A 26,164-nucleotide genomic window follows, 5' to 3' on the forward strand; every position below is an offset into this window, starting at 1 on the left:
AGCATATGCACGGCCCCCTGGTGGGGGCCTGGGACTACACGGCTCTGGGAAGGCCGAGCCTGAGGAGTCCTGGGGCTGCAGCAGGCTCAGGCTGACTGGGATGCGATGGAGCTCAAAGCCCCAGACCCCAGATCCTTTACTCTCAGTCATGTTACCCATGCCTAGGCCTGCTTAGTTTTTACCTCCACTTAGCTGTCAATCTCGGCCCGTAGTAGCACTCCACATGACAGAGGAAGTGTATCTAGGAAGGGAACAGCTCTAGACCAGGCCTGAGGGTGGGGTGTTTGTTGTGTTTTTGATTTTTTGGTAAAACAAACATTCAGCCCAAAGAATGCCATATCAAGTGGACAGACAGACATTTGGACACTGCCCTAAATGACATACAAACATGGAAACTCTCCAACAAAAGGTCCTTCTGTCTCACCCCACCCCCTCAAACAGTCCTCAAAATGTCATCCCAGCCTGTCTTCATTCTGCTGCCTGATGGAGCAGTGACTGGGGGTGTGAGGCTAGCTCAGCCAGTGCCACTGGCTCTTCTTCCTGCCCCAGAGGACATGTGCAGGCCTTTGGGCTCACTGCTGGGGTCCATCCCTGGTGCCTAGTGGGAGGCAGCTCCTGGCCTGGGACCCACCTGCCCCACCTGCCCCACCTGTCGTGCCATGTTCTGTTAGGTAAGGCACAGGCCATCAGGCCTGGATTCCACATCCTATCTCTGTCACTAGGGAGAGTATAAGCTTGGACAGGTTTCTTACCTTCCCTGTGTCCCAGCAGTCAAAGGGGAACAACAAAGGGTGGTGATGGGTTACTTGACAGTTACAGAAAGAGCATGTAAAGAACCCCCATCCCTGACAGGAACTTGAGATGAGCTGCTCAGCTGTGCTCCTGGCTGTTCCCTTAGAGAGAGCCCTGCGGAGGAAGGCAATGCAGGAAACCCGGGAGCAAGATTTAGGGAAAGAAGCCCCAGTGACATTGCAGGGGCGCAGGGGGAGTGCAGGGGGAGCTTGTTTCTTGTTTCAGACAAAGCTCCAGAAGTGTCTGTCAGGAGACCTGTCTGGACGCCCTCCTGCCATGCCTGTCATTGGTCCCCACAGGACCACAGGCATAGCAGCTTTCCTGGGGGCACCGGGGAGCCCTCCCCTGGTTTACTCTGGATGCCCCTCCTTACTGAGGCAAAAACACCTGGCTCCTCTGGCTTCTTTCATGTTCTTGACTTGGTTTTACTTTTGAGTATCTGCTCTTTATTGGAGGATATCAACAAAAACTGGTATAACTGCTTCCAAAATATTTCATTGAGTTGGATAGACAGGATCTGGCTGGCCATATACCTTACGAAAAAGTGAGCTCAGGAAGAATTCTACTACTGTGGATTCTTCAGGATTTGTCAGCTGTCTCAGCCCAGAGGAAGGCAAGTTAGACATTCCTTCAGAAAGTGGGAATGGCTGGGGTGCACGCATGCATGCCTCACGGACAGCCTCCCAGCCACGTGGTGAGGCTGCATCCAGGCACTGGGGTGGCAACATCATTGGGACCCTTCCCTAAACCAACATGTATGTGAGGAACTGTCCTGGACACTGGGCACAGATGTCTTCTGCAGGCCCTCCAGTGATAACAAAGGTTCGTGATATGAGCAGTCCTGTTACCCTTTCAATTCTAAACCACAAGAGCATCGGGGAGCTGAGGTTAGGTGACAGAGGGTGGGGAGCAGATGAGCTCGGCCTCTGCCTGGCTGTCTCCCCCATCTGCTAAGGACAAGAAAAAAACAGACCCCCCCAAAAAAACAAAAAAAAATGGCCAGTGATCCCAAAAAGCCTAATGAGCTCTCGGACCCGGCAGCTCCTGCGGAGGCTGGGGAAGGCACCAGGATGGAAGCCGCCATGCAGGTCTGAGCTACATGCAGAGTGCGGGGCAGAGAGCTGTGGCCTGGCTGGCTCGGGCGAGTGGACAGGAGGCGAGGCTGGGGCCGCTTACCCTGAACATCCCCCTCACACGTATCCAAAACTGCGGCACTCATGTCACACAGCTGCAAGAACACAATGATAGGATTCGGAGAAAGGAATAAACACGATGAAACAAGAACGTAACAAAAACTATGCCAAGTATCACAGTCAGGTGGGCCACGCCAGGTCATTACGTTTCTAGTCTGGTCAGAGGCCGGTGCGCACGGGACAGAACAACAGTTTGCTGCCAAAGAACGTGAAAACAGAACAGGTACGGGGGCCAAGGGCATTATTACTGCGACCTGGTGCAATGGAAAGAGGATTGTTACATTTCTCATGTGATTGTGGGGACACTGGCTGCCCCTCTGTGCTTTCTGTTGCCCACTTTTTGCCCCCAGAGTTCTCCTCGTTCTATTATCTCTCTGTTCTTCCTCAGTGATACCTGCTGCTCATTCTGTTGCTTCCAGTATCAACCCTATGCTGTGTCCCTTCCTTGGGGCAGCTGCACTCGTTGGCAGGCTGAGGTGTTGGGAGGAGCAGCCCCTCTAGCTTACTGGGGGTGACCACGAGCTCGTGGGGTGTGGCCATGAGCCCTGAGGGCAGCAGGCCTGTGCCCCCTCCATCAGGCCTCATTCAGGACCCATCACCAAGAACCACCCGTGGAAAGTGGTGCTCACTGTCGTCTTTCAAAGAGGAATTACCTTAATTTTTTATGAGCCTCAGGGTAAATGACAGCAGCTATACCTTCGACAGTAATCACATCCCAAAATAAAGAAGCCAAACCACCAGACGGCTGTTGCCCACAATATTTAAATCTTTCGACCCATTGCAAACACTCCAATTGGACTGGCCTTTTCATAGGCAGCAAGCTACTGAACCCCACAGGCTCACCCCTGCTATCTAATCAAGTGAAAACAAACATCACTCCTGGAGAAGGACATAGGAATAAAAGCACAATCCCTATGAGAAATCCCAGTGCACCTAGGACTGCATTGTTCTTTGTGTCTGCGTGGTGTGTGTATTTATACAGTGTACTTGTGTGGTGTGTATGCATGGATGTATGTGTATTTGGGTAGTGTTTCTGTGTACTGTGTGTGGGTGGTATCTGTGTATCTCTGTGGTGTTTGGTGTGTGTGTGTGTGTGTGTGTGTGTGTGTGTGTGTGTTCCATTCCAAGCTCCCTCACCTTCTGCCACTTGGGACAACACTAAGCATGTGTGCACTGCTCTGCCGCCTGCTGACACGGCAAGCTGTCCCTGTTCCAAGACAGCGCCCAGCCCGTGGCCTGCCTCCCTGCGTGAGGAAAATGCTATGCCTACGTTAGTGGGCACCACAAATATGCCCCGTGGTCAGATCTAATCTCACGTGGTCAGAGTGGAGCGATGTTTCAAAAATGTCCTCTTCTAACGCACACACAGCTTTTGCTAACACACAGTTTCTGGTGTGTGTTTGTGATTTCATGCTTATACAGTTTTTTTCCCTTGGGGGGAAAGAGCTCCATCTTTGATTTTAAACTTAAAGCAAAACTAAATTTAGCTGTTGTGGGCTTGTCCAATTAGCTCCTTTAACAACAGGGGGACACGCAGCTTTTCTGAAACTGACCCCTTTCTAAATATATATTGCTAGAAATCCATGTTTCTAATTAGGCTTATTTAAGTAATAGGAAAAAAATGTCTTTGGTTCTTAGTGTCTGTTCTCAAGATACAGGTTTGTACCTGTTTAGATCCTTGGGCTCTCTCTACACAAGGAAAGCCTCCACCCCTCACCTGTGCTATTCTGCAATCACAACCCTGCGTCCAGCCTCTCCTGAAGCACCACTCCAAAGAATTCAGGGCATTCAACACCCAAATTACCGCCAGCATCAGAGCCCTGGGCCCGCAGGCATTCGGTTGGGAGAATCCCCTAAGAAGCCCCTCTGCGGGGTGACTTGCATCCATCCTGAGCTGCTTTCCACTGGCTTGAGGGTGGTGTCAAAGGATCCACTGTGGTGGAAGCCACAGTGGCACCAGCTCAGCCATCCTGTGGCAAGCAGGGATCTATGAACTGGCGGGCACCGGTAGCCCCTCCCCTCAGCACATTTCACTAAGGTTCATGGGAAAATCTGAGGGAACTGAGGCTTGGTTACCTGTAGACATGCTTTCCCCGGGGGACATGCCATCTAGCATGGGATGCTCCGTGGACTGTGGACTAGAGGCTGAGAGGTTCACTGTGGGAGGCTGAGGAGGCGGCAGGGTGGGTCTCTGTCTGGGCTTAGGGGTGGGCCGTGATTTGGTTAAAGTGCTTGTGAAGCTGGAAGGAGAGGCCAGAGGGGGAGCTGCAGCAGCTGGGGAGAGCTGGCCTGAGGCCAAGGAGTACCCTTGAGGGTAACTCAGTCCGTAGGGCGATGGGGTGCTCGGTGGGGTAGGAGACAGGCTGAGTGGGGATGGCTGGCCGGCGGACTGGTCAGTCACAGTGCCCGGCTGGACAAAGGGGACCTTGGGTGGAATTGGTGCCACCTTCTTGGAAACTGGAAGAGAAAACACAACACAAGAGCAACACACAAGGTTGTTAAATGAAGCCCATTGTCTATGTAGCCTATTAGCACACCCTTCACCACCTCCTAACCTCTGCCACCTCCTCACCCCCACCCCCAGCTCTTGCTACCCCGAGAACAGCCAATACAATTTTTAAAAAACATCACCTAGAACTGCAAGTTTTCATATTTCCCCATCTGTTCACTGATTTCTCCTCGTCGTCTCTGAATTCCTGCCAACACACACACACACACACACACACACACACACACACACACACACACACACACAGCCAAACTGCAGCACAAATTTCCCACCCACAGGCAGTGACTGATTTCCCAGTGTCCTGTCACCACTTCGGAGTGGCAAAAGGTATGGGTGCTATGCTGAGGGAGAGTGAGTCAGGGACAGAGGGTCCAACAGAGGACAACTGGAGTTCAACCTATGACAGTGGACCCTGTTCGGGATGCTTGTCCTTACAATAGGAAACTCTGACTTTTGGCTGAACCTGCCCAATGGCTCTTGGCTCCCATAATAAGGACACATGACCACGTACTTTGGCCACAGAAGCCCAGTGCCTCCATCATATCTGTCCTTCCCCCGATACAGCATGCTTGCTTCTGAGGTGCTTTTCTTTCAGGAATCGTACCCTCTGGGTACAAATATGAGTATAGACAGATCTACTGCATTGTTTTAAGCCCCGACCTCCTCTGCATTGCTGTTGTTTTACTTTTTCTTTACTTAATCATGCCAAAGGGTAACAAATAAATTATACTTTTAATTAAAAATGAACTGGGGAGGATGACAAATTCAAACACTCAGATGATCCCATTGATGGGCAAAGGTCTTGAGAAAGCGATCACTAATCTGTCAATTGAGTGCCGGCTGTGGGTACCATTAATTCTAGAAGAAATTGTCCTCTAAGCCCTCAAGGAGGCACCAGGGACACTTCTCCCACCCCTCACTCCTCACCCCTCCATGGAATAAAATCTATTCTAAAGTGCACTTCCCTGGTCTTTCACTGTGCAGTGTGGACAAGGAAATGACATGTTCTCCTGGGTCCCACCAACATGGGCTCAAATTCCTCCCCTGTCTTACCCACTGTAAGCCCAGGGGATATTTATTTAAACCTCCTCTCTGCAGGATTGCAATAATTAAATGGGACCATGTGTATAAAGTACCAGATAAGCATGACTTATAATAAAACCACTTTTCAGCACTACTGGCTAATGTGGGAATTACTCCGGTGGGTGAGAAGCAAGTGGAGACTCCAGGAATCATGCTTGAACCTGTCTTGTCCTACATGAGCTGGAACAGGGAGGATGCAGTGACATCACCATGTAGTCTATGATGACATTTACCACTTCTTGGTAGTGACAGGATGAAGCCATAATGTACAACTGTAGGCACGTTCTCAAAAGACTGAGGGCTTCAAAAAGAAAAAAGGTAAGTGTGCCAATGGGGGCGATGGTGGAGGGTGGAGAAGAAGTTGTACCTTTCAAAAGATGGCTCTGAGCTACTGAATGCCACTTGGGAAAGGGACCTGTACCATTCTAGGCCACCTCATAGTCCCAATGTGCTGTGAAAACTGAGAGGGCCAACTAGTTAGCTGACTGGCCTGGACTGGGAGCCCTGACTCCACTGGGCAAAACAATGGCTTGTTGTCACCCCACTCAGAGGGTGGGGGACAGGCTAAAGTCCTTGTACACAAAGATGGCCAAAGAAGTCTATCTAGACTGCAAGGAAAATCTGTTGTTGCTGGGAAAAAACCCTGAAATGCTAAATTCCACCTCCCTGCCCCCACCACTGTGGCTCAATTCCTGTCTGGAAGGGTGTCCCAAGTACCCCATACTGCCCTGAACGGCACCACCCTTGTATTATAGTTCCACATTTACCTTTCTGGAGAGGCTATGCCTGTTGCTGTTACATCCTTAGAGCTCTGCACATAGTAGGGGCCCAATAACTGCTTGTAGGATGCATAATGCATGAATAGGGACAAGATGGAAGGACTGGGTGAGAGCAGACGTGGATAACGGGATTGCCACCGCAGCCTGGAGCCAGGATGGCAGGAAATCTACCTGTCGTGAAGGTATGTGTGGATAAGGTGAACCAGCCCTGCTCTACAAATCCTGGAGCTAAATCCATACCTACAAGCTAGAAAGGCCTGAATTGAGAACAAATGAAACAATAGGCTATTATAAACAAGTTAAAGACTTTGTAAAGTGGTGACATAAGGTGAAAACCAACAGAAAAGATTTGGGTAAGCACACACATTCCCTGCAGTTCCCCATGTATGGAACATCACCGCGGAGCATGTCTCTAAATTTTGGGGGTCACTTCAGGAGAATAACTGGGCCTTTTACAGTGAGTTCCAGTGGGCAGCTCCGGGGTCCGTGAAGAAATTCTCAGACCTTCTAAAATGGAAATAGGGGAGGGCAGGACTCCTGTAGAAACAATCTGATTCCCTCTTCTGTGTCACATTCGACAAACAATCCCAGGGAAGGCAGCTGTGTGAGGCCCCGGTTGACAGGCAGAAGACCCCACACATCTTAAATGATGGCGGCAGAGCCTGGTGGGGTCTGTGGGAGACACACGTCATCCTGAGCAGTGATTCTGCACAGAGGTCTTAGGGCACAGGAAGCAATATCCTGTACACGCCACTAACGAGCCCACTGTTCAAGTGAGGAAACGGAGGAATAGTGATGAAATGATCCCTCTTGGAGTTGGTTAGCTGCCAAACCTCGAATGCCCAGACCAGGAATGTTCCACTAAGCCACGGTTTCTAAGTATCCGTGCTAAGTGAGGGAAATGAGTTCCCAGGCAGCACACGTGCAGCGATGTCTGGCCTGAGACCGATGTGGAGCAAGGCGGTGACGTACCTTTCCGGAGGGTGTGAGGACTCTGGTCTGCGGGTAGCTGGCCGGGACTGGTGCCCGCTTGTGCTCCTGGTTGCGTCCCTGTACTGGGAGCCCCCTGGCTGGAAGCTGGACTTCCTTTCTGCCCAGATCCTGGAGAAAGTTCCTTGCTTTTAGAAGTGCTAAAACATAAGCACAAAGGACAAGAGTGAACCCCTGAACTCAGGCCTCGTAGCACCAGCATTGTGGATCTCAGTACGTGTGCCTCTGGGCCAGCTCTGGTCTGTCCCAGCCTGGTCTGTCTCAGGACCTTCTGAATATATTCAAAGACGCCCCCAGAGGTGACTGTCCCTTCTGGGGGCTCAGATGGCCTGGGTCCCACTTTCCCCTTGGTGTGGCACTCACTGCCGGTTCCCTCTCCACACCGCTGCCCTCTCTCCATCGGGAGACCATGAGCAGTGGGAGGCAGGGCCCCTGAGCTCTCCCCCTCTACCCTGTGATCAACACTGGCATTCTCGGACATTCAGAAACTGGAACACCTCAGTGCTGTGTCCCTCCTGTATCCACAGCAGACCAGAGCAAGACCTTCTTAGGGTCCGTGTGCTGAGCGAGGGCTGATGACTTGGGCTCACACTGCCAAGCCTTATGGCCATGGCTCCCCAGCTGCTTTCCTTGAACCTCATTCCCACCTCCAAGCAGGGGAGGAATTGGGGACCCATCCTCAAATTCAGTAGCAGGTCTCAGCAAATGGTAGGATTTCAATGTCCAGATGTGGGCCAGTTTGAGTCCCGGTCTACCAGGCGTGGAGGGAGGATTAGGGTCAATGGCAGTGAGGGCTTCTGGAGTCCCTTGAATTGATAAAGGGACACCCTGGGTCACGAGGTCCCAAAGAGGGTTCATCCTCCACTGCTGGCTCTTTCTCAGGCCTTCTCCTAAGGATGAGGTACATGTTAAAAGACACCCTACTCCACTCCACTCCACAGACCAGGGATGGGAAATAAATGGTCAGCTCCTCACTCCCTACCGTCCTCCCCAACACGCCACCCATCACAGACATCACCAATTCATCCCCACATTTCCCCCACAGAGTTCTCACTTGTTTTCAACATAATGTTCCAGGTAACCCCTAACAAAAGAGGGAGGTGACCTTGGAGTTGGGAGCTATCTGTCACCTTTGCTGGAACCTGCTTGGATTCTGATGCCCTCAGGTAGGGCACAGAGAGTGGAAACCTAAATCCTTTGCAATGATTATTTCTTCCCCCCAAAACTAGTTACAGCCCATTTCTTCCCTACATTTGTCTAGAAACTAAACATTAAAGAGCTAGGAATATACTGCTCATTCCACTGAGGTATAGTGAGAAAGGCTGGGAGGCAGAGAGGGACCTGGGCTGGAAGAGCAAACATGATCAAAGTACAGCTAATCTTCTCTCCGTGGAGGAATGAAAGGAGCCCACACTCAAGGTGCTAGTAAGTTCTGTCCTTCTCAGGATGAGTGTTACATCACACTACGTAATTCCCCAAGGAAAAAAGCCATTCCATCAGAGGACTAGAAGAACAACAGTTCCTTTCTCTACTCTGTTAATGGAACAACAACAACAAAACCCAGAAAACCCTTCCCTCACTCCTGTTGGGCAAAAATGTCTTTCATTCTTCTTCAGGCCCAAGGTAACCAGGCACTCAGGTGTTAATGACAGATATCACTCTGTCCTGTCCGTCTCCGCCTCCATTAAGGGAGAAGGTAAAACAGAAGAAAACACGAAACTAGCAAACAACATAATTGCTTCTTGCGGGACAATAGGCTCCTTCTTTCCTCTGGAAAGACATCTGTCTAAGGAATCTAGGGCCCTAGAAGCTCGTTCTTCTTTTCCTTCCCACCTGCACACTCCCCCCACTGTAGAAACAAGTATTTACATACATTGCCTGGATCCTCTCTCTCCAGCATAGATGCAGCTGACCCAGGGGGGAGAGCTGGGGTGTAAGTAACATAGCTATCAGGAGCCCGAGATGGATGAAGCACAGTTATAGCACGCTTGAAGACAGGTAAGATTTGGGGATGTGTGACTCAGTGAGCTTGGGTGCAAAGGGGCAGGAAGAAGTGTTTGGGGTTGGAGTTAATGCCAAGCAGATGAGCAGGGTACAGAGGCTGAGCCTGGCTGGAGAGACCATCAGCCTCGAGGGGATGACCCTTGTGGGGAATGGGAACGCTGGAGCAAGCCACAGGCAGGGGAGGGCCTGCCATCCTTGGGGGTGGGGGAGCAGTAACAGGAATCTGGTACTGGAAGAAACATCGTCTGGGCTGTGAATGTCCAAGAAAACAGAAACAAAGAAACAAAGCAATGGAACAGCCATTTGTATTGGGAGGAATCCATGTGGGGAGGGTAAGAGTGGTACAAGACAAATAAGGACATTGACGCCCAAAGGAAATCTACAGGATTGGTTACTCTGGGAAAAAGGGCCAGTGTGACGTCTGACTGTTCAGCAATGGGACTGACCTTGTATATCATCTGAACCAGTGGGCGGTGTTCCCTGCCCATGTGTGACTCTGCGAGGCCACTCATCTGCAACATTCTGGGAACATCTCAGAGCCAGGGGAAATCCATCTTGGAGGGGTATTTTCCAGAAACATCATTTATATGCCAAATGTTGTTGGCACCAAGTCTTGGTGATAAGATGGGAAATCAGAGTGGAGCCAGTGTGTGCAAAGGGAACCTTCCCAGCAAATCAATTCGTCCAAATCTCTTCCTCATCAGTCACTGGCCCTCAGCCATTGCCTCTGCTTCTCCACTGAACTCGCTCTCCCCCATCTGCATCTCTCAAGTGGACCTGAAGCCCAGTGAGTACATAGCCAGTGCCGGCGTCCTTGCATTGTCTCTGACTTGGAGCCAACAGCAACAACCCACGCACATCCAGTGTCAGTCTTGCCCTCCTAAACTCTGTGATTGTCCCCTTTCCCTTTGTCATTTTCCAATTTCGCAGGGAAGAGAACTGCTCATTAAAGAAAAAAGAAAGCCTGCAATCCCTTCACGTAGGGGGTTGGTGTGTCTATGTACTCATGGGCGCATGCATACAAAGATTGGGTTAAAAGAATCATCTTCCCCAAACCCCAAATGTTTTCCAGCAATGGCCCTGGAGGAATGCTGCATCCTCTAATAACAGAATGTAAAGCCATGTCTGATGTGACTCACTTTCCTAGGTCTCCTAAGTTGTTGGAGAGCAGATAGTTTTCCTAATTGCTGTTAATAGCAAAGTAGCTTCACTGTGTGATTCCAGCTTCTAGAATCCCCTCCGACCGCCCCCTTTCAAAGAAAGGCCAGGTACAGCCCCCTTCCCCCGCATCCCTGGGTATGACCATGTGCCTTCATGATTTGTGAGTATTTGCTCACTGGAACGTGTATGTCTTAAGGGCACAGATTACATCTTTCATCTTTGGATGGACACATTCCTCCATAAATGTTCAGCGAACTAGTGATGGAATGAGCTTGTTCTTTTTTCTTCCCTTCACAGAATGGAAACACAACTGTGCACCTGCAAGAAGCTCACCAGGTCAGCATGACCACATGACCTCCACTACTTCCCTGATTTGCACTCATGTGAGCAGGGAAAATGGCCCCTACGAATCTAAAAGTGGAGGGGAAGAAAAGAGAAATACCGACATTCTAAATTTCAAACTAGGGAAATGCTAACAGCTTTGGAAGGGGACGTGGAGAGCTGGGAACTGAGATGCCTCACACCATATTAGCACGCTGCCACCTGATACTTCTGCTGTTTGCTTAGGGATGCAATTCTTGGGAAGCCTGGCATTTATCTGATAATCCAGGGAGCTGTGAATGATTTATTGGGTGTCAGCATCATGCAGAAAGCCAACACGAATGCTTAGAAATGGGGGGAAATGACAGCGTCCAAGAGGCCTGGAGTGGGTGCAGCAAACCCCACCACACCCTGCACCGCAGGCAGCCCGCCCAGGCTTACCTGGTCCGTTCAGCCCCTGGCTGGAGGCCCATGCTTGATGGAGAAAGCGAGGGTACTGCGGGGTCGTCCAGGGGCTGCTCAGCAAGGGATGATGGCAGCTCGGCGGGCGGGGCAGGGGGCTGCATGGAGGGCGGGGCACACGACCCTTTCCGGCCGGCAGAGGAGCCTCTTCGAGCCACCCAGGACGTGTCCATCACCCTCACGCCCATGCTGGTGAGGGACACAAAGACACGTGCTTACCCACGCGTGACAGGTGACAGGCTCCCTCCCCCATGAAGCGGACACATTCAAGCACATCCGTGTTAGGAGAACAGCAGTGCAGCCTTAGCACCTTCCTGGGCTCAGAGAAGCGAGGCATCAGCAGGGCTCCACTGACAGACAGGCAACGCTTGGAGCATCCTGGTTGCCCCAGGCAGGCCTCACCAGTGGCCCTGGCACAGCAGGCAGCGGTGTGTCTACCCTCTGCCAAAGCCAGCTGATCGTTCAGGGCAGAATGCAGCCTCTCTGGGGGGCACTCACTCCTCTCAGGTGGGAGAGGCAGGTGGGCGGGACTGGGACACGGGCAGCATGGGACTAGAACATGGCACCAACCAGCAGGAGACATCTAAATATCCATCCTTCTTCTTGTCACTTGCGGTTTACAGCACGGGGCCCAGTCATTAGCCCCAGGACCCTGGCCAAGCTACCGCCTCTGCAGGCCACACCCGCTTGTCTACACTGCAGGGAACGGGCTGACCGGGCCTAGGGTCACTCTCTGTTCCGATTCCGTTTTAATGATGAGATTACAGTCAGCTTCAGTTAAGTGGGCCAAGCAACCAGACGCGGCACATTCACCCTCTGGCAGAGCTCACTAAGGCATAGCTCGCTTAGTTTTCAGAGACTGAACATGGCCTGTAGCTACCCGAGGATACTGTACCTTTGGATTTTCCTAAGGCTGCAGGGACAGAAACATACAGATATTAGTGTCAAAAAAACTACGTCTTTCTTCGGACATATAGGTTGTCTCGTCAAGGTCAGAGTCTTAGCATGGGGCTTTTATTGTGGCAAAAAATGATTTTGATTTTGTTGGTCTCTTAAAGTGACTCTTCTATTTGCGTGGGTGAAAAATCTTATCCTATCAAGCTTACAGGTGAATAAAGAGAGAAGCTGAAGCGCTGAGATCAGTGCATACAGGTGGGCATGAGAGGGCATCCTAAGGGAGGAAAAAGATTGATGAGGGAATAATAGTCACCTGCTTACTTTTAAGCTCCATGATTTAGAAGGCAGTTAATTCCTTTTCCCTGGTCTAGGTGGTAACTTGTACTGTGGGACGTAGTCGGGGCCTCACTGACTAAGGCGAGAGCTAATATTTCTGGTATCTGGGAAGACACAGACATTCACAGGGAGAAAACACGTACTCCCAGCCAGCGTCTGCCCTGTATGCACAGTGGGGTGTGGGTGTGACGGTTTCTGTGTGCTTGCTCTGACCCCTTATTCTCACCCACACTGGTCAGACGCACAAAGCTAGGACACCATGAGACCCTGTGCACCTGAAAAGTCACATTTACCTTGCAAAGGGGCAGCAAGATTAAAAAATAAAAAGTGTTCAAGTATAGAGCTTGGTTGTAGCAAGTGGGATTTAGGCCCTTTAAGGAAATACAACTTGGCATGGAGACGGCATGGTACACAGTGAAGAAATGGTGCTAAAAGCTGAGCACACACTGGGAGGGAGACACCTTCCTGACACTCTTTCCTCTGTAGGATCCACAGAGACCTTTTCGTGTGTAATATCAATGTTAATTTTTTCTCATCTTCCTTGGATGGCTCTGAGGAGGCACCGGAGGGTAGGGAGGAGAGGTCAGTCTCTTTCCAGGATCCACTAGCTTTCAAGTCATCTTGGGTCTCAAGACCCTCTGACAATAAATAAGCACCTCCTATAGGAGACCCAGAATCAGTTTTGGAGGCAACTCAAATGTCTGGCACAGGGTCGAGTTGCATCCCCTGATATTTAAAGAGGGCTCCAAGGAGTATCAAACTGTGTTCCTGGGCTTCAGAATTTATCAAGATACAAAGAGCAAGAAGCTTAATATTCCCCTGGGAGCAGGGAACTGATATCACTTCGTTGCAATGGTTGGTAAGTATGGCAGGCATGCAAGCCTCACTGTTTTTCTTACCCGATTCTCTTTCACTTAGAAAGACATTGGTGGAGGTGAAGGGAGGGGAGGCAGGGGCTTCAGGGTCAGGGCTGGTGGGCTATGCCTTCTACTTCCAATGGCATCTTCAGCGTGAGCAACCATAGGTGCCAGGCTACCTGGTGATCTCCTAGTTTACCAAGTGAAGGAGCCAGCTGGGGCATGGGGTATGGACAGAGTGAGACCTGCCATCAGTGGCAAAATGTCACCAACAAAGAAGTAACAGCTGAACACGTACTTTCACTTTTATGCCATATGGAATCACCACTCTCCACCTGAAATTATTTTCTTGGGAGGTAGCATCACGTTCACAGTGGGCATGTATTAAATGACAATTGATCTTTTCAGAAAGTCAGGACAAGGGGTTATGGTAAGAAGGATAGTTAGGGCAAGGAGCTGAGGAGCAGGGGGTGCAGAGTTCTCCCCCACTCACCACTGAGCCATGTGGGGTAGACCAGGTGACACATCCTCACCTCGGCAAGGCAATGACGTACAATCTCCCGTTTAACTCCACTTAGTCTCCCAGGACCTTATATTTGCATGGAATTTATCATAAGCCACACTTTGCATTTTTCATGAGACTGTATTACGGAATCTGTTCTGGAATGATCCAGGCCTGAAGATCCAGCTAAACCATTCACTGACTCAGTAGGGCTCCCTCCTCAACTACAGAATAAGGCTGATACTTCCCATCCCACTTCCAGCATTTCCGTGAAGGAATTTTATCATGATTGAGTGCGAAGATACATCTAGCACGTCTTTGGGCCATTGCCTCAGGGAGGATACCAAGTCGTCATGCACTGGGTTGTGGGGGTGAGAGATGGGAAACACAGGGTGTCCCCATAAGTGGTCTGTCTAGCTATGCAAATGGTATTTTATGGGGTTGACCAGTTGGCCATATAGAGAATCATACAATATCTTGATGGAGGGAAGATAAAGGCCTGGAAGCTGGATTGTGTGGAGCTGGGGTGGCAGCTCTGCGATGCCCACTCCTTGGGATCACAAGGATGGGGTGACCCCACTCCTTTTCATGCTCACCCCAATTCTTCTAGGGAGCAGCACAGCCCTGTGGGCAAGGGTATGGACTTTTGATGTAGGATTTGGGGTCTGAATCCCAGATTTTCTCATTACTGTGTGCTATGGATGACTTACTTAACATCTAGTATCCTCTGATTACCCTCTCTCTCTGTAAGATGGGAGTAATACCACCTCCCCTCCTTTCTTAGGGTTGTTGTAAAGAAAAAAATAGAACAGTGTGCACCAATTCCTTAGCACCTGTTAAGAAATCAGTACGTGGTAACCTTGACTGTGATGCTGTTCTGTCCGTGTAGGTGCCAAGTACATACAATTAAAAAAAAAAAAAAAAAAAAAAAACTCCATGGAGAAAGAAATAAAGAGAGTGAACCCAAGCCGTAAACAAGCTGATTGAATGGGGAAAGGATATGGTGTCAGTGAATCAGGTACAGTATGAGATGAGATATTGGAAAGACCCCATCTGGGTCATATCACCTGGGTTTATAGGGTCTGACATCAGATTTCTTCCCTTCCTAACACTGGCTCTAAACATCAAAATATTTTGGGGTGGTTCTATGGTCGAAGGAAAGGGAACAAAAAACAAGGGATAGAGGCTAGGAAGAGGCCCTTTTCCCTAAGCTCCTTAGTCTTCTAGGAATCTATGACTTAGGAGGGGCACTGTGGGTTTCACAGGAGGGGATGCTGAAAGCCTACTTGGATGATTCTAGGCTTAAGGAACAGAAAAATAAAGAAGGGGTCCTCACAAACCCCTTAAATCTTACTGTCCTGCCCAGGTCATCAGGGCAGGAAAGAAGGAAAGCTTAAGATGGGTTATCTTGGCTGCGAAGTTCCTTGGGAAACAAAGTGTGATAGGGTACGGGAGACTGCCAGGAGTGGCCACAACCTTCCCACTTGCAGAAGGTCTTCCATGTCACTGTGAGACTCCTGCAACCTTCCGCTGTCCCTGGCCAGTCCATTTGGGCTTTAGTATAGTTTGTGCTTGCAGAATGAGCCCAATTGCTCAAGGGAAGGTGGAGACCGAGAAAGACTCTAACATGTCATATACTAAAGAGATTAATTTCAATGTGCCGAATCATGTATTTCAAGAACTCATCAGACTCCAGATTCCCGGCCTCCCCGTCAATCCAGTATAACCAACAGTGTCATCAATCTTCCATAGAGCATCATTCAGATTTCTCTCGAAACTTCCCAGTTAATTACTGTTCCAAACTACTGATCACTGAGGTTCAAGTCTAGGTGGGTGGGACAAGACCCATCATAGAGTAGCCCTCCTGCACAGGCTGAAGACGAGTCAGACACCAAACTGAGTTCTAAGGACACTGCTAGCTCTGCTGTAAATATCCTCATAGATTTTTGGGGGGTTGCTGTCAACTGGCTCTGGTAGAGGACCCTGAGGACCACACCACTGTAGGGCAAGTGAAACGGCTGCAGGCAAGTCAAGTTTCAAGAGTGGAAAGAAGAGCTGCATGTTGGTCTTCTGAGGACAAAGAGCCGAGACCATTGGGATCTCTGTGGACAGATTGCCCTTCCACTGGGATCCAAGGGTCTGCGGGCAGCCTAACAGATGCTGTCAGGGCCTTGCCACCTGTGGGTGTAGGGATCCAAGAGGCTAGAAGCTAGCAGGGGCAGTGGGACAGATGTGTCAGCCAACAGGGCAGGTGTAGAGAGCATGGGCCAGAGCCAGGAGGTGGCAAACATGCAGCAGGGACAGCAGGAACCAAGGAAACAGGCACGTGAGAAGGGAAATGGGCAGCGGTGGTACTGGCGAGATCTGTCTGAAGTCTGAGGCTGGCATCGGGCAGGGAGTGGAGGCAGCGAGGCATAGAAAAGGGGAGGATGGCACCCATCAGAAGGGTAGAGATGTGAGGCTAGCAAGGAGGCTTCATCGCTGACGTTTTTCCTATTCTTGCCTCTGGGCTTCTGCACAGGTGCCTCAACAATCCCCGCTGAGTTTGTTCCGACTCTGCTGGGGACATAGCCAGTGGATGCATCTGACAAATCCTTATGCCCGCGAGTCCATCCTGACCAATGGGTAACAGCCTGCAGACATCTTGGCTCTTTTAGAAGCAATGGGTCTTGCATATATATATATTCGATATGACTAGGGATAACACTTCTGCCATTGTCAGAAAAAATAGAAGGGATTTGCAAGGTTACTTTCATTTATTATTTGGGGTGAGTGATCCAGGAAACAAATATCACTATTCCATAAAACAAACCAAAAAAGATAATATAAACAAGACATTAAAAACATTGTAATAACCTAAAATTTCCAAGTGGGAGATGAGGAACGTCCAGTGAGCACTAGTGTGATGTGTTAATACTGTGTCACTCAGAGTCTTGGCAGAGGTAGCACGGCCTGTAGGTCACGCTGACATTCAATGGCTAAAGTAGGAAAGTTTTGAAAATTTAAAAAAAAACGGTATCATTGCAAAATTATTTATTCAGAATGGCAAAATTTTTCTGTGATTCAGTGGTTCTCAGCCCTCAATGTACATGAGCATCATGTGGGACATTTTCAAAAACACCAATGCCTGACTCCTAGCCCAGGCAGATGAAATCAGACTGGAGGAATAGGGGGGCTACGGAAGCCAGACACCGGTATCCTTTTTTTGAAAGCTTGTTCTGGCTATCATTTGCTGCACAACAAATCACTCTCAAAACTTGGCAGCTCATTTATCTTAGGTTGTGGCAGAGTCAGAGAGGGACAGCTTGTGTAATCTACACAGCACTAGCTGAGGTGGCCTAGAAGATTCTAAGATGGCTCACTCACAAAGCTAGTAACTGGGTGCTGGCTATCAGCTCAGTGCTCGGCTGGGGTTGAAGGCTGGGGGCTTCAGTTTCTTTCTCTCCAAGGATCTGCTTGGACTCCCACATGGCAAGGTAGCTGGGTTCCAAGGAGTGTTCCAAGAGACGCAGGCATAATCTACAAGGCTTCTTCTGACCTAGCTTCAGAAGGCCCAGAGTATCACTTCTGCTACATTGTCAGTTAGGGAAGTCACTGCGGCCAACTCAGAGTCAAAGGGAGCACATTAGATTTCAATCGTCAATGGAGGAAAATCTAAACACCTGGTGCCATGTTACCATCAAACTCCTGGTGTGTAGCTGCAGGGGAGGGATGTATTAGTTTCTTGGGGCTGCTGTCACAAGTACCCAAAGTTGGTAAACAACCGAAATGTATTCTCTCACAGTTCTGGAGGTTAAAAAATCCAAAATCAGTATCACTGGGCTGAAATCAAGGTGCCAGCAGGGCTGTGCTCCCTCCAGAGGCTCTCGGGGAAAATTCTTTCCTTGCCTCTTATGGCTTTTGGTGGCTGTCAGCATTCCTTGGCTTGTGGCCACCTCTTCAAATCACTCTCTGCTCCATCTTCATACCCCCTTTTCTGTGTATGTGTGTGTCAGATCTCCTCTGCTGTCCTCTTATGATATATGGGATTGCATTCAGGGCCCATCCTGGGAATCCAGAGTCATCTCTGTATTTCAAGATCCTTATAACCACATCTACAAATGTGGTTACCATTTTCCCCAAAAAGGTAATATTTACAGCTTCGAGGGCTTGGGACCTAATATCTTTGGGGGGGCCATTATTTTGCCTACCACAATCATGAAAAGTGTGTATGTTAGCTCCTAAATCTGACCCCAGGACTTGCTAAAGAAACAGTTTCCTGTGTCAATATGAATCAGAAATGCACCAAGACCAAAGCTAGGAGCTGGGATTGGGGGTAAACTACCTGGTATGACATCTAGGATATAACAGCCATCATGATGCTTGGGAAAATGTTATCCAATATTTCTCCCCCAAATTTTCTTTTTTAAAAAGTAACAGCTTGGGGCAGGCGTGGTGGCTCAGGCAGTGAGAACTCCATGCTCCTAACTCCGAAGGCTGCCAGTTAGATCCCCACATGGGCCAGTGGGCTCTCAACCACAAGGTTGCTGGTTCGACTCCTGCAAGGGATGGTGGGCTCTGCCCCCTGCAACTAAAATTGAACATGGCACCTTGAGCTGAGCTGCTGCTGAGCTCCTGGATGGCTCAGTTGGTTGGAGCGCGTCCTCTCAACCACAAGGTTGCCAGTTCGACTCCCACAAGGGATGGTGGGCTGTGCCCCCTGCAACTAGAAAACAGCAACTGGACCTGGAGCTGAGCTGCACCCTCCACAACTAAGACTGAAAGGACAACTTGAAGCTGAACGGCACCCTCCACAACTAAGATTGAGAGGACAACAACTTGACTTGGAAAAAAAAAAAGCTGGAAGTACACACTGTTCCCCAATAAAGTCCTGTTCCCCTTCAAAAAAAAAAAAAAAAAAAAAAAGTAACAGCTTTATTGACATATATTGAATATATTCTTTTTTCAATCTGACCAAAAAACCTCAATAAAGCAAGCTTTAATTTGTCAGTGTTTCAAGGGGGTAGGAGTAGTTTGAAGACTTTGATATGCATTTCAAAGATTTTAAAAGCTCAGAAATGGGTACACATGCAGAGATTTCCCCTAATATTGCTAAATAACACAGAGACTCAACTGATGCAAATTCCTTTTCTCTCCCTAAAAGACTTACTCACAACTTTAGGTTTCTGTTTGTCTTAAAGCTTGTTAAGAATTGATTATCTACAAGCTCTCTGTACTTTATAACACAGGCACTGATACCCAGACAACTCAGTGAGAGTTACCCTAAGCCAGTAAGCCCTTCAATTAATTTAATGTTCAATACAAATTTTAAGACACATAAAACATATTCATTTTGTGTACAAAAATAATTTGTTATGCATCTCCTATATTCTTAAAGTATATATACCAGGGGTGACAAAACACTGTATCCACATTTTAAGAGATGTTGTTATCTATGCTCAAGCAGCATTTCGTTGTAATCAGAAGTGTCCGGACGCTGATGGTAACCACTCTGAGCACCTCTTGTAATTGCAGAAGTCAAACGTGACTTGTATTCATCTTTTGTTATTGGTATATATTGAGCATTACAATTAATACAGTTTTTCCCTTTCTTAAAATGTGTATACATTTCTTCTGGCACCCTCTCTCTATACACACACACACACACACACACACACACACACATACTTTAAAGATATAGGAGGTGCACATATACTTTACATATACATACACACACAAACATACACACACACATATATATACACATATACACACAGATATACATATATGTATATATATACATATATATATATATATATATATATATATATATATATAAAGCAGTTTCAGCTTTAAATCAGAATGTTATGCAGAATGGGCATAACATTTACAAAGTTCTTGAGTTAAGAGAACTTTGTGAGATGGGGCATCTGCTTAAAGTATCATTGTTCAAACTTCTACATCTGCCCGTATTCTACGGGGTGCAGCGGACTTCGAATGCCTTAGATTCCACAGTGATAACTCTTAGAGGTCATCTGGATTCCTTTTCGGGGGGTGGTACTGGGAGTCCAATGTGGTCTGATAAGGAGAAAGAGGAGCACACTTCTGAAGCACAAACACCTAGGACTAGAAGAGTGCTCTGTGAGCCAGCCAGGACCGGAAGTAAACCCCAGGGCATCCCTCAGTGAGCTGCTTCGCAAAGGAACTGAGTTGCTTCAACTGAGTTTTAAAAACAAATTCCAATGCACTCGCTAGCTCGTCTATCTCTCTATCTCTATCTCTGTCTCTCTGACTTACGACTCCCTTGTGATGCAAAGATCAGATTCTAAGTCTGCTCTTTTTTATAAATTTAAGAAATTTCCCTCTACTCCCTTCAACATGTAAGAATTTCCAGTTTTTCTTTCCCTGGTAGATATAAAAACAACAAACAACAGCACAGAGCAGATAAACAACTCCCACTGGCCTCACATGTAGAGTGTCTGGTGGGTCAGGTAACACCTGGGGACGCTGCCCTTCTGAACACTGCTGCATCATCACAGGACACAGTGTACGTCCCCATGCCAGCTCCCCTCCCACTCAGAAAAGGAGAAGGGTGGGGGGACTCATACCTCTGCAGTCCTGGCTTTTCAACCTTCCCTCTGACGCCCTTTAGGCGTTTCAAATAAATGGAGCTTTCTGGTTGCCTAGTGGTCTGACCGGAAAGTGGAAGGTTGTAGCTGCTCTGCTTCTTGTTTTCTGCATTTCTGATATTCCCATTTGGTGCTTTATGGGCCTGTCTATTTTGAAGCAGCAGTTGCTAAATTTTATTTTATAGTAGTCATTTTTAATTCCTAACCAAAGTTTACTCAACTGACTTCCTTGACCAAGCAATGCATGCATTCCTTCTAAAAGACATACTACCGTGTTTCCCTGAAAATGAGACCTAGCTGGACCATCAGCTCTAATGTCTTTTGGAGCAAAAACTAATATAAGAGCCGGTATTTATATATTATATATTATATTATATTATATTATATTATATTATATTATATTATATTATATTATATTATATTATATTCCTGGTCTTATAGTAAAATAAGACCAGGTCTTATGTTAATTTTTGCTCCAAAAGACACATTAGAGCTGATGGTCCGGCTAGGTCATTTTCGGGGAAACACAGCAGCTGACACCTTCAGCTTGCTGAACACTCAGAAGTCCACATATTTTGGTTGCCATAGCTGAGCTGATGCTTACCACAAATCAGCTGTGCTTACTGTGTAACCTGCTTATGCCCATTTTACTTATTATGGGAATCATATTATGCAATTACATATGATGTAAACTGATTTAATGAGTGTGACAGGGTCACTTGTAGGCAAACTAAGCTGAACGCCTTTAGGAGTCTCATAACAACTGCATTCAAGAAGGTGTAAATATTAATCATAAAAGATGGAGAGAAAAATCTTAAAAATTTGCAAGGATTTTACAGTCTATGAATTGTATTGCTTTAAGTTTTAGGTTTTCTCTGTTTCAAAGAGACTGAACTGGCCGTGTTAGACTATGCACAAAAGGTGTCGTTTAATGTTGCTGAAGAATGCAAATGAGCAGACATATCACCAAAGTAAAACCATTAAAGAGTTGAGAATTGCATATGTTTATAAATTTTGAATCAAAATAAAGTGCACGTATTTTTAAAAACTTGCTCTTGTTGACCAACTTTTTTTTTTTTTCCATGAGAACTAATCAATAGTGACCACAACTGTCTGCTCAGAAGGCTACACTTACCTTTGGCCCGAAGCGTGGGAAGCGAGCCAAGCGACTCACCCCAAAGAGCACAGATGAAAGCATCAAGACTGAGGTAACAGTTTAATTGTGACAAGTCACCTGAACAGCTATTAGTAAGTGCAGCCTTCCTGTCAATCCGGTTTTTTGTTACATCTCAACTCTTCCCTTCTCTAATCCCCAACATTGAGAAAGGGACACCAGCTCATACCCATCCTTTTTGTAAAACTCCAGCATCATATTATCTGTGGCAACGCTGAGGGGCCGGCGGGCCTGCTCGGGCTGTCGCCGGTCAGCGGGGTCCATGTCTGGGGACGGCATTGAGCTGTAGTTGGCGTTGTGGTTCACGTGCACAGGACTCCCATAATTCCCTGTGATGTTGAACTCTATCTCTGTGGGGAAGAAAGAATGGGTATACATGATCTATTGGTCTGTCACACCCTTCCTGGGCAGGGGAGAGATGAGCAGAGATGGCCTCTCCTTTACACTTCACCCCTAGAAAATTTTATCCCATGGTTCCATGTTAGGTCATCTATTGATATTAATTCATCTTACTATAATTCATTATATTAACAGGTGAACACATGCGCTCACCTATCATACTAATATGATGGGCATTTAATAATGCAATTCTCATTTGTGATTAAAAACAAAGCTTAAACAGGAGCAGATGGGTATTTCCTGAAAGACAAAATCATCTCTCTCAAACCTCCTGATTAAGAGGGAAACACCAGGGCCATCTTACTTAGATCAGGAAAATGAGCAATGCCCATTCTCACCTCTGTTATTTAACACTATTGGAAAAGTGCTAGCCAATGGAATCAGTCAAGAAAATAAAATAAGAGGCAATGTTACTATTTGTAGATGATGATATCCTTCTGGAAAACCAAAGGGAAAAAATTAAAAAGGGTTAAAACTAGAAATCTCAATAGGGTTGCTAAGGGTGTTTGCTATGAAATGGATACATGGAAGTACTCATCTCATCCTTTTGTAGTCAGAGCCTGTTTGTCTGCAATGGTAACGCATCAGCTTATCCACAGAACTTACAGAATTATACCTTCAACTCCTATCTCCTTTATTTCTTTATCCTTACTTCTTACTCCCACCCAACTTTATGTCATCAATAGAACTCTTATGAGATTAGTAGTGAAAGCTATCACAGTCAAAACACATGAAACAAAATATAGACAATCAAACACTTTGATGTTAGATCAGCACTAATTGATTACCTCTGATAGAGCACAGAATTATTAATATTATACCCTTTTTGTTTACTAAACATAAGGTATGGTTTCTTTCTAAAGAGAAAACAGAATTTAGTGCGACAACTGCTGTCTCTTCAAAGCTGTCACCACTGAGAGTCATATACTTATGCAATGGTGTTTTCATGGTTAAGAACATTTATGAAACTCCCTCTTAATAGCTGCCTTTAGAGTCTAACTTTGAACCAGGTACAAGAAAGAATCTCATTGCCTTTGAGCTCCACCTTTACATGTTGAGGGACGCTCAAAAGATGCAGCTTAGAATAACAAAAAGGTGGCACCCAGGTGGTCCATAAACCCTTCATCTCAGGTCTCAATCTCCAGCTCCCCCTACATCTATAAAACAGAGGCTCTCTTTCCTTTCTCTACCAGCATTTCATGATTCACAGATTTAAAGAAACCATGGTGTGGAAGTTAGACCAGAAAAATCTATGGACATGGCTGGTACAGGCAGTGGACATCTTCAGGCCAGAGAGTAGGAAACTGCCATGATTCTACCCCCACACCTGAGTGTGTGTGTAGAAGGATTAAAAACAAAAACCCACAAACATCTTTGGGCACTGGTACTTGTTTTCAAAGGTTCAGAAGTCACAGTGACCCTCCCGCTCCTCCCACACCTGGCTGCCACCACATACCCCCAGGGAAGAACCAGTCTGCATGCTGGATGATGGGTTCGATGATCCCAACAATCTGCAGTGAAACCGTGGTCATCATCTCCGTGATGTTCCTGCGGACACAGGGCAGAGGAAGGCAGGGCGGGGTTACCAGTCAGGTTGGGTGAAAGGCACCCCTGCCCCTCCAGTCCAGTCCTGGCCTGGAAGCTACTGACCTAGGTCTGGGAACGGGCTTTCTCTTGGGAAGAAAAAGAGGTTTACCTCTCTTTCCCCAGCTAGAGAATGGGGATCATCACAGAAGTTGATGAGTAAGGATGAGTAAGGAAATGAGTAAGACACACAAATCACCAAGCACGCGGCACTTTTCAATGTGAGGTATGAGCTTCATAACGGGCAGACTCATCCTCTTCTCAACTCTGTTGCCTTTCAAGATAGCCCTCCGTCCCTCTGCATCGTGATGCTGGCATGCGTGCTAGGGAGGCCTGAGAGAGTTTGCCTTGCCTGGTCCATCATGTCCCCTGCCCTCTCATTCTGACACTGATATAGATTAGCTCTGAGAAGGCCCTCAATGCAGACCTGTAGCTCTGAGAGTGTCAGTGGAAAGAGCTGCAGGATTCTGAGTCTCCTCCTGAACTTAAAAAAGGAGCAGGCCAAGGCAGAAATATGACTCGACAAATAAATGAGGTTGGTTAATATCTGGGCCCTGGCCATCCCACCCCTGCCCCTGCCCCTCTGTATAATACCCATATGCCCGTTGCTCCCTGTACTCACCCTTCTGATTGTGGCCATAGGAGGTTGGGTCCTAGCACAATCGCCATGTTACTGGGAGTCATTTTGTTTACATCTTGATATTCCGACAGCTTGGATAAAAATTTGATCAAATATCTGAAAGGAGGTTAGAAGAGCCAGGTTTAACTAAAGGTCAGCACCAGTCATGTTCCCCAAGCAAGGGGTAGAAACATCTCTTGTGAAGCACATCTTATTGAAGACACTCATACATCCTACAACATGACGAAGATGCATCATATATCAGGACACGGGAATGCTCCCAAAAAAGACTCAGGTCTTACTCCGCTATATGAGCATGTCAATGTCTCGCCAGAGAAATTGTCCATCTTTCCTTTGGACTCAGTATATGGTGACCTAAAGTTCCTCCTTCTTTTCAAACCTCTGTCACCTGTCATCCTACCTGTGTGCAGAGGTGAGAGGCAAAGTGTCTAGGTATCATTGGCAGGGACATCTACAGGCTAAGGGTGATATCCCCTGGTCCCTTTGGAGCCCCCACCTCAGCAGGGCTTTCTGGAGACAGCAAATGGAGAAAAAGTTAAAGACTTAGCATCTGGCCCAGCAATTCCACTCCTAGGGATATTTCCAAGAGAATTAGATCCACACAAACTTGCACACAAATGTTCATAGCAGCATTATTTATTACAGCTAAAAAGTAGAGACCACCCAGATGTCCATCAACGGATGAATGAATAAATAAAATGTGGTCTATCTATACAACGGAATATTATTCAGCCATAAAAAGGAATGCAGCTCTGATACATGCCACCACATGGATGAATCTTGCAAACACTATGCCAGGTGAGAGGAGCCAGACACAAGAGACCACATGGTGTATGATTCCATCTACATGGATTACGCAGCATAGGCAAGTCTATAGAGACAGAAACAGAAAGTAGATTGGTAGCTGCCAGAGGCTGGGTTGGGAGAAACGAGGAGTGACTGCTAATGGGAACAGGGTTTCTTCTTGGGGTGATAAACATGTTCTAAAGTTAGATTGTGGTGACAGTTGCACAACTCTATACAATTATACAAAAAAACATGAAATTACACACTTTAAAAGGGTACAATGGTTTGGGAATTCCAGCTCAATAAAGCTATTATTAAAAAAAAAAAAAAAGAAAAAAAGAGAACTCATGAGGTAGCTATGCACCAATGAAGTACAAAAACCAGTTCCGGAGAACCCTACCCCAAATCTGCCATGCTCTGACAAGAGGCCCCAGGACCCCGGGGACATGTTTTCTCCTGGGCTCTCAGTTACAGAAGGCTGTGTTTCTGATGCCATTCTGCTCAGATCATAGTGAAGTGGCTCCCTCAGGAATTGTTGACTCGCCTTCTTGCAGCCTCGCCGAAAGACCACCAGACTCAGGGTCTGACCACTGTCGCCATGCCTCTCATGACCACGTCTCACTCTGAGAACCTACACACACCTGGACCAGAAGGTGGGATCTCAGCTGAGAGCAGCCAATCCACAGCCGGCTGGTGTCCTCGGCTGTAGGCAGCAACACTCAGTGTGTTATACCGATCTGATACTTGCTCTTAGGAGTTTTTTTTAAATTGTGGTAAAATATATATAAAAGTTACCATTTTAACCATTTTAAAGTATATACTTCAATAGCATTAAGCTCTTTGACACTGTTATGCAACCATCACCATTATCCATTTCCAGAACTTTTTCATCACCCCAAACTCAAACTCTGTACCCATTAAATGATACCCCCTCCCCCCGTTCATCCCCTCCCCACTGCTGCTAGCAATCACCGTTTTATTTTCTGTTTCTATGAGTGTGACCATTCTAGGTGCCTCATATGAGTGGAATCATACAGTATTTGTCCTTTTGTGTTTGGCTTTTTTCACTTAGCATAATGTTCTCAAA

The 26,164-nt window shown here is 47.4% G+C and overlaps 1 protein-coding gene across 7 annotated transcripts in view; it reads right to left on the reverse strand.

Annotated features, from left to right (window-relative positions):
- The window catches only part of ARHGAP44 (Rho GTPase activating protein 44), a 171,166-nt gene that overhangs the window by 2,212 nt on the left and 142,790 nt on the right, over window positions 1-26,164 (reverse strand). Inside the window, exons 14-21 of one of the 7 annotated variants that reach the window (XM_019755259.3) lie at window positions 24,274-24,387; window positions 23,524-23,615; window positions 21,838-22,018; window positions 12,190-12,207; window positions 11,274-11,483; window positions 7,329-7,486; window positions 4,062-4,442; window positions 1,969-2,020 (exon numbers count right to left, since the gene is read on the reverse strand). In XM_019755259.3, coding sequence (XP_019610818.3) covers window positions 2,013-2,020; window positions 4,062-4,442; window positions 7,329-7,486; window positions 11,274-11,483; window positions 12,190-12,207; window positions 21,838-22,018; window positions 23,524-23,615; window positions 24,274-24,387 — 1,162 coding nt within the window. In that variant the 3' untranslated portion in view covers window positions 1,969-2,012. The remainder of the gene's footprint in view (window positions 1-1,968; window positions 2,021-4,061; window positions 4,443-7,328; window positions 7,487-11,273; window positions 11,484-12,189; window positions 12,208-21,837; window positions 22,019-23,523; window positions 23,616-24,273; window positions 24,388-26,164) is intronic. The other 6 variants (XM_019755260.3, XM_019755257.3, XM_019755258.3 and 3 more) reach the window with 6 other exon arrangements.

This window comes from Rhinolophus sinicus, chromosome 12, assembly GCF_057876585.1.
Source record: "Rhinolophus sinicus isolate RSI-liver-muscle chromosome 12, RSI-T2T, whole genome shotgun sequence".
NCBI lineage: Eukaryota > Metazoa > Chordata > Mammalia > Chiroptera > Rhinolophidae > Rhinolophus > Rhinolophus sinicus.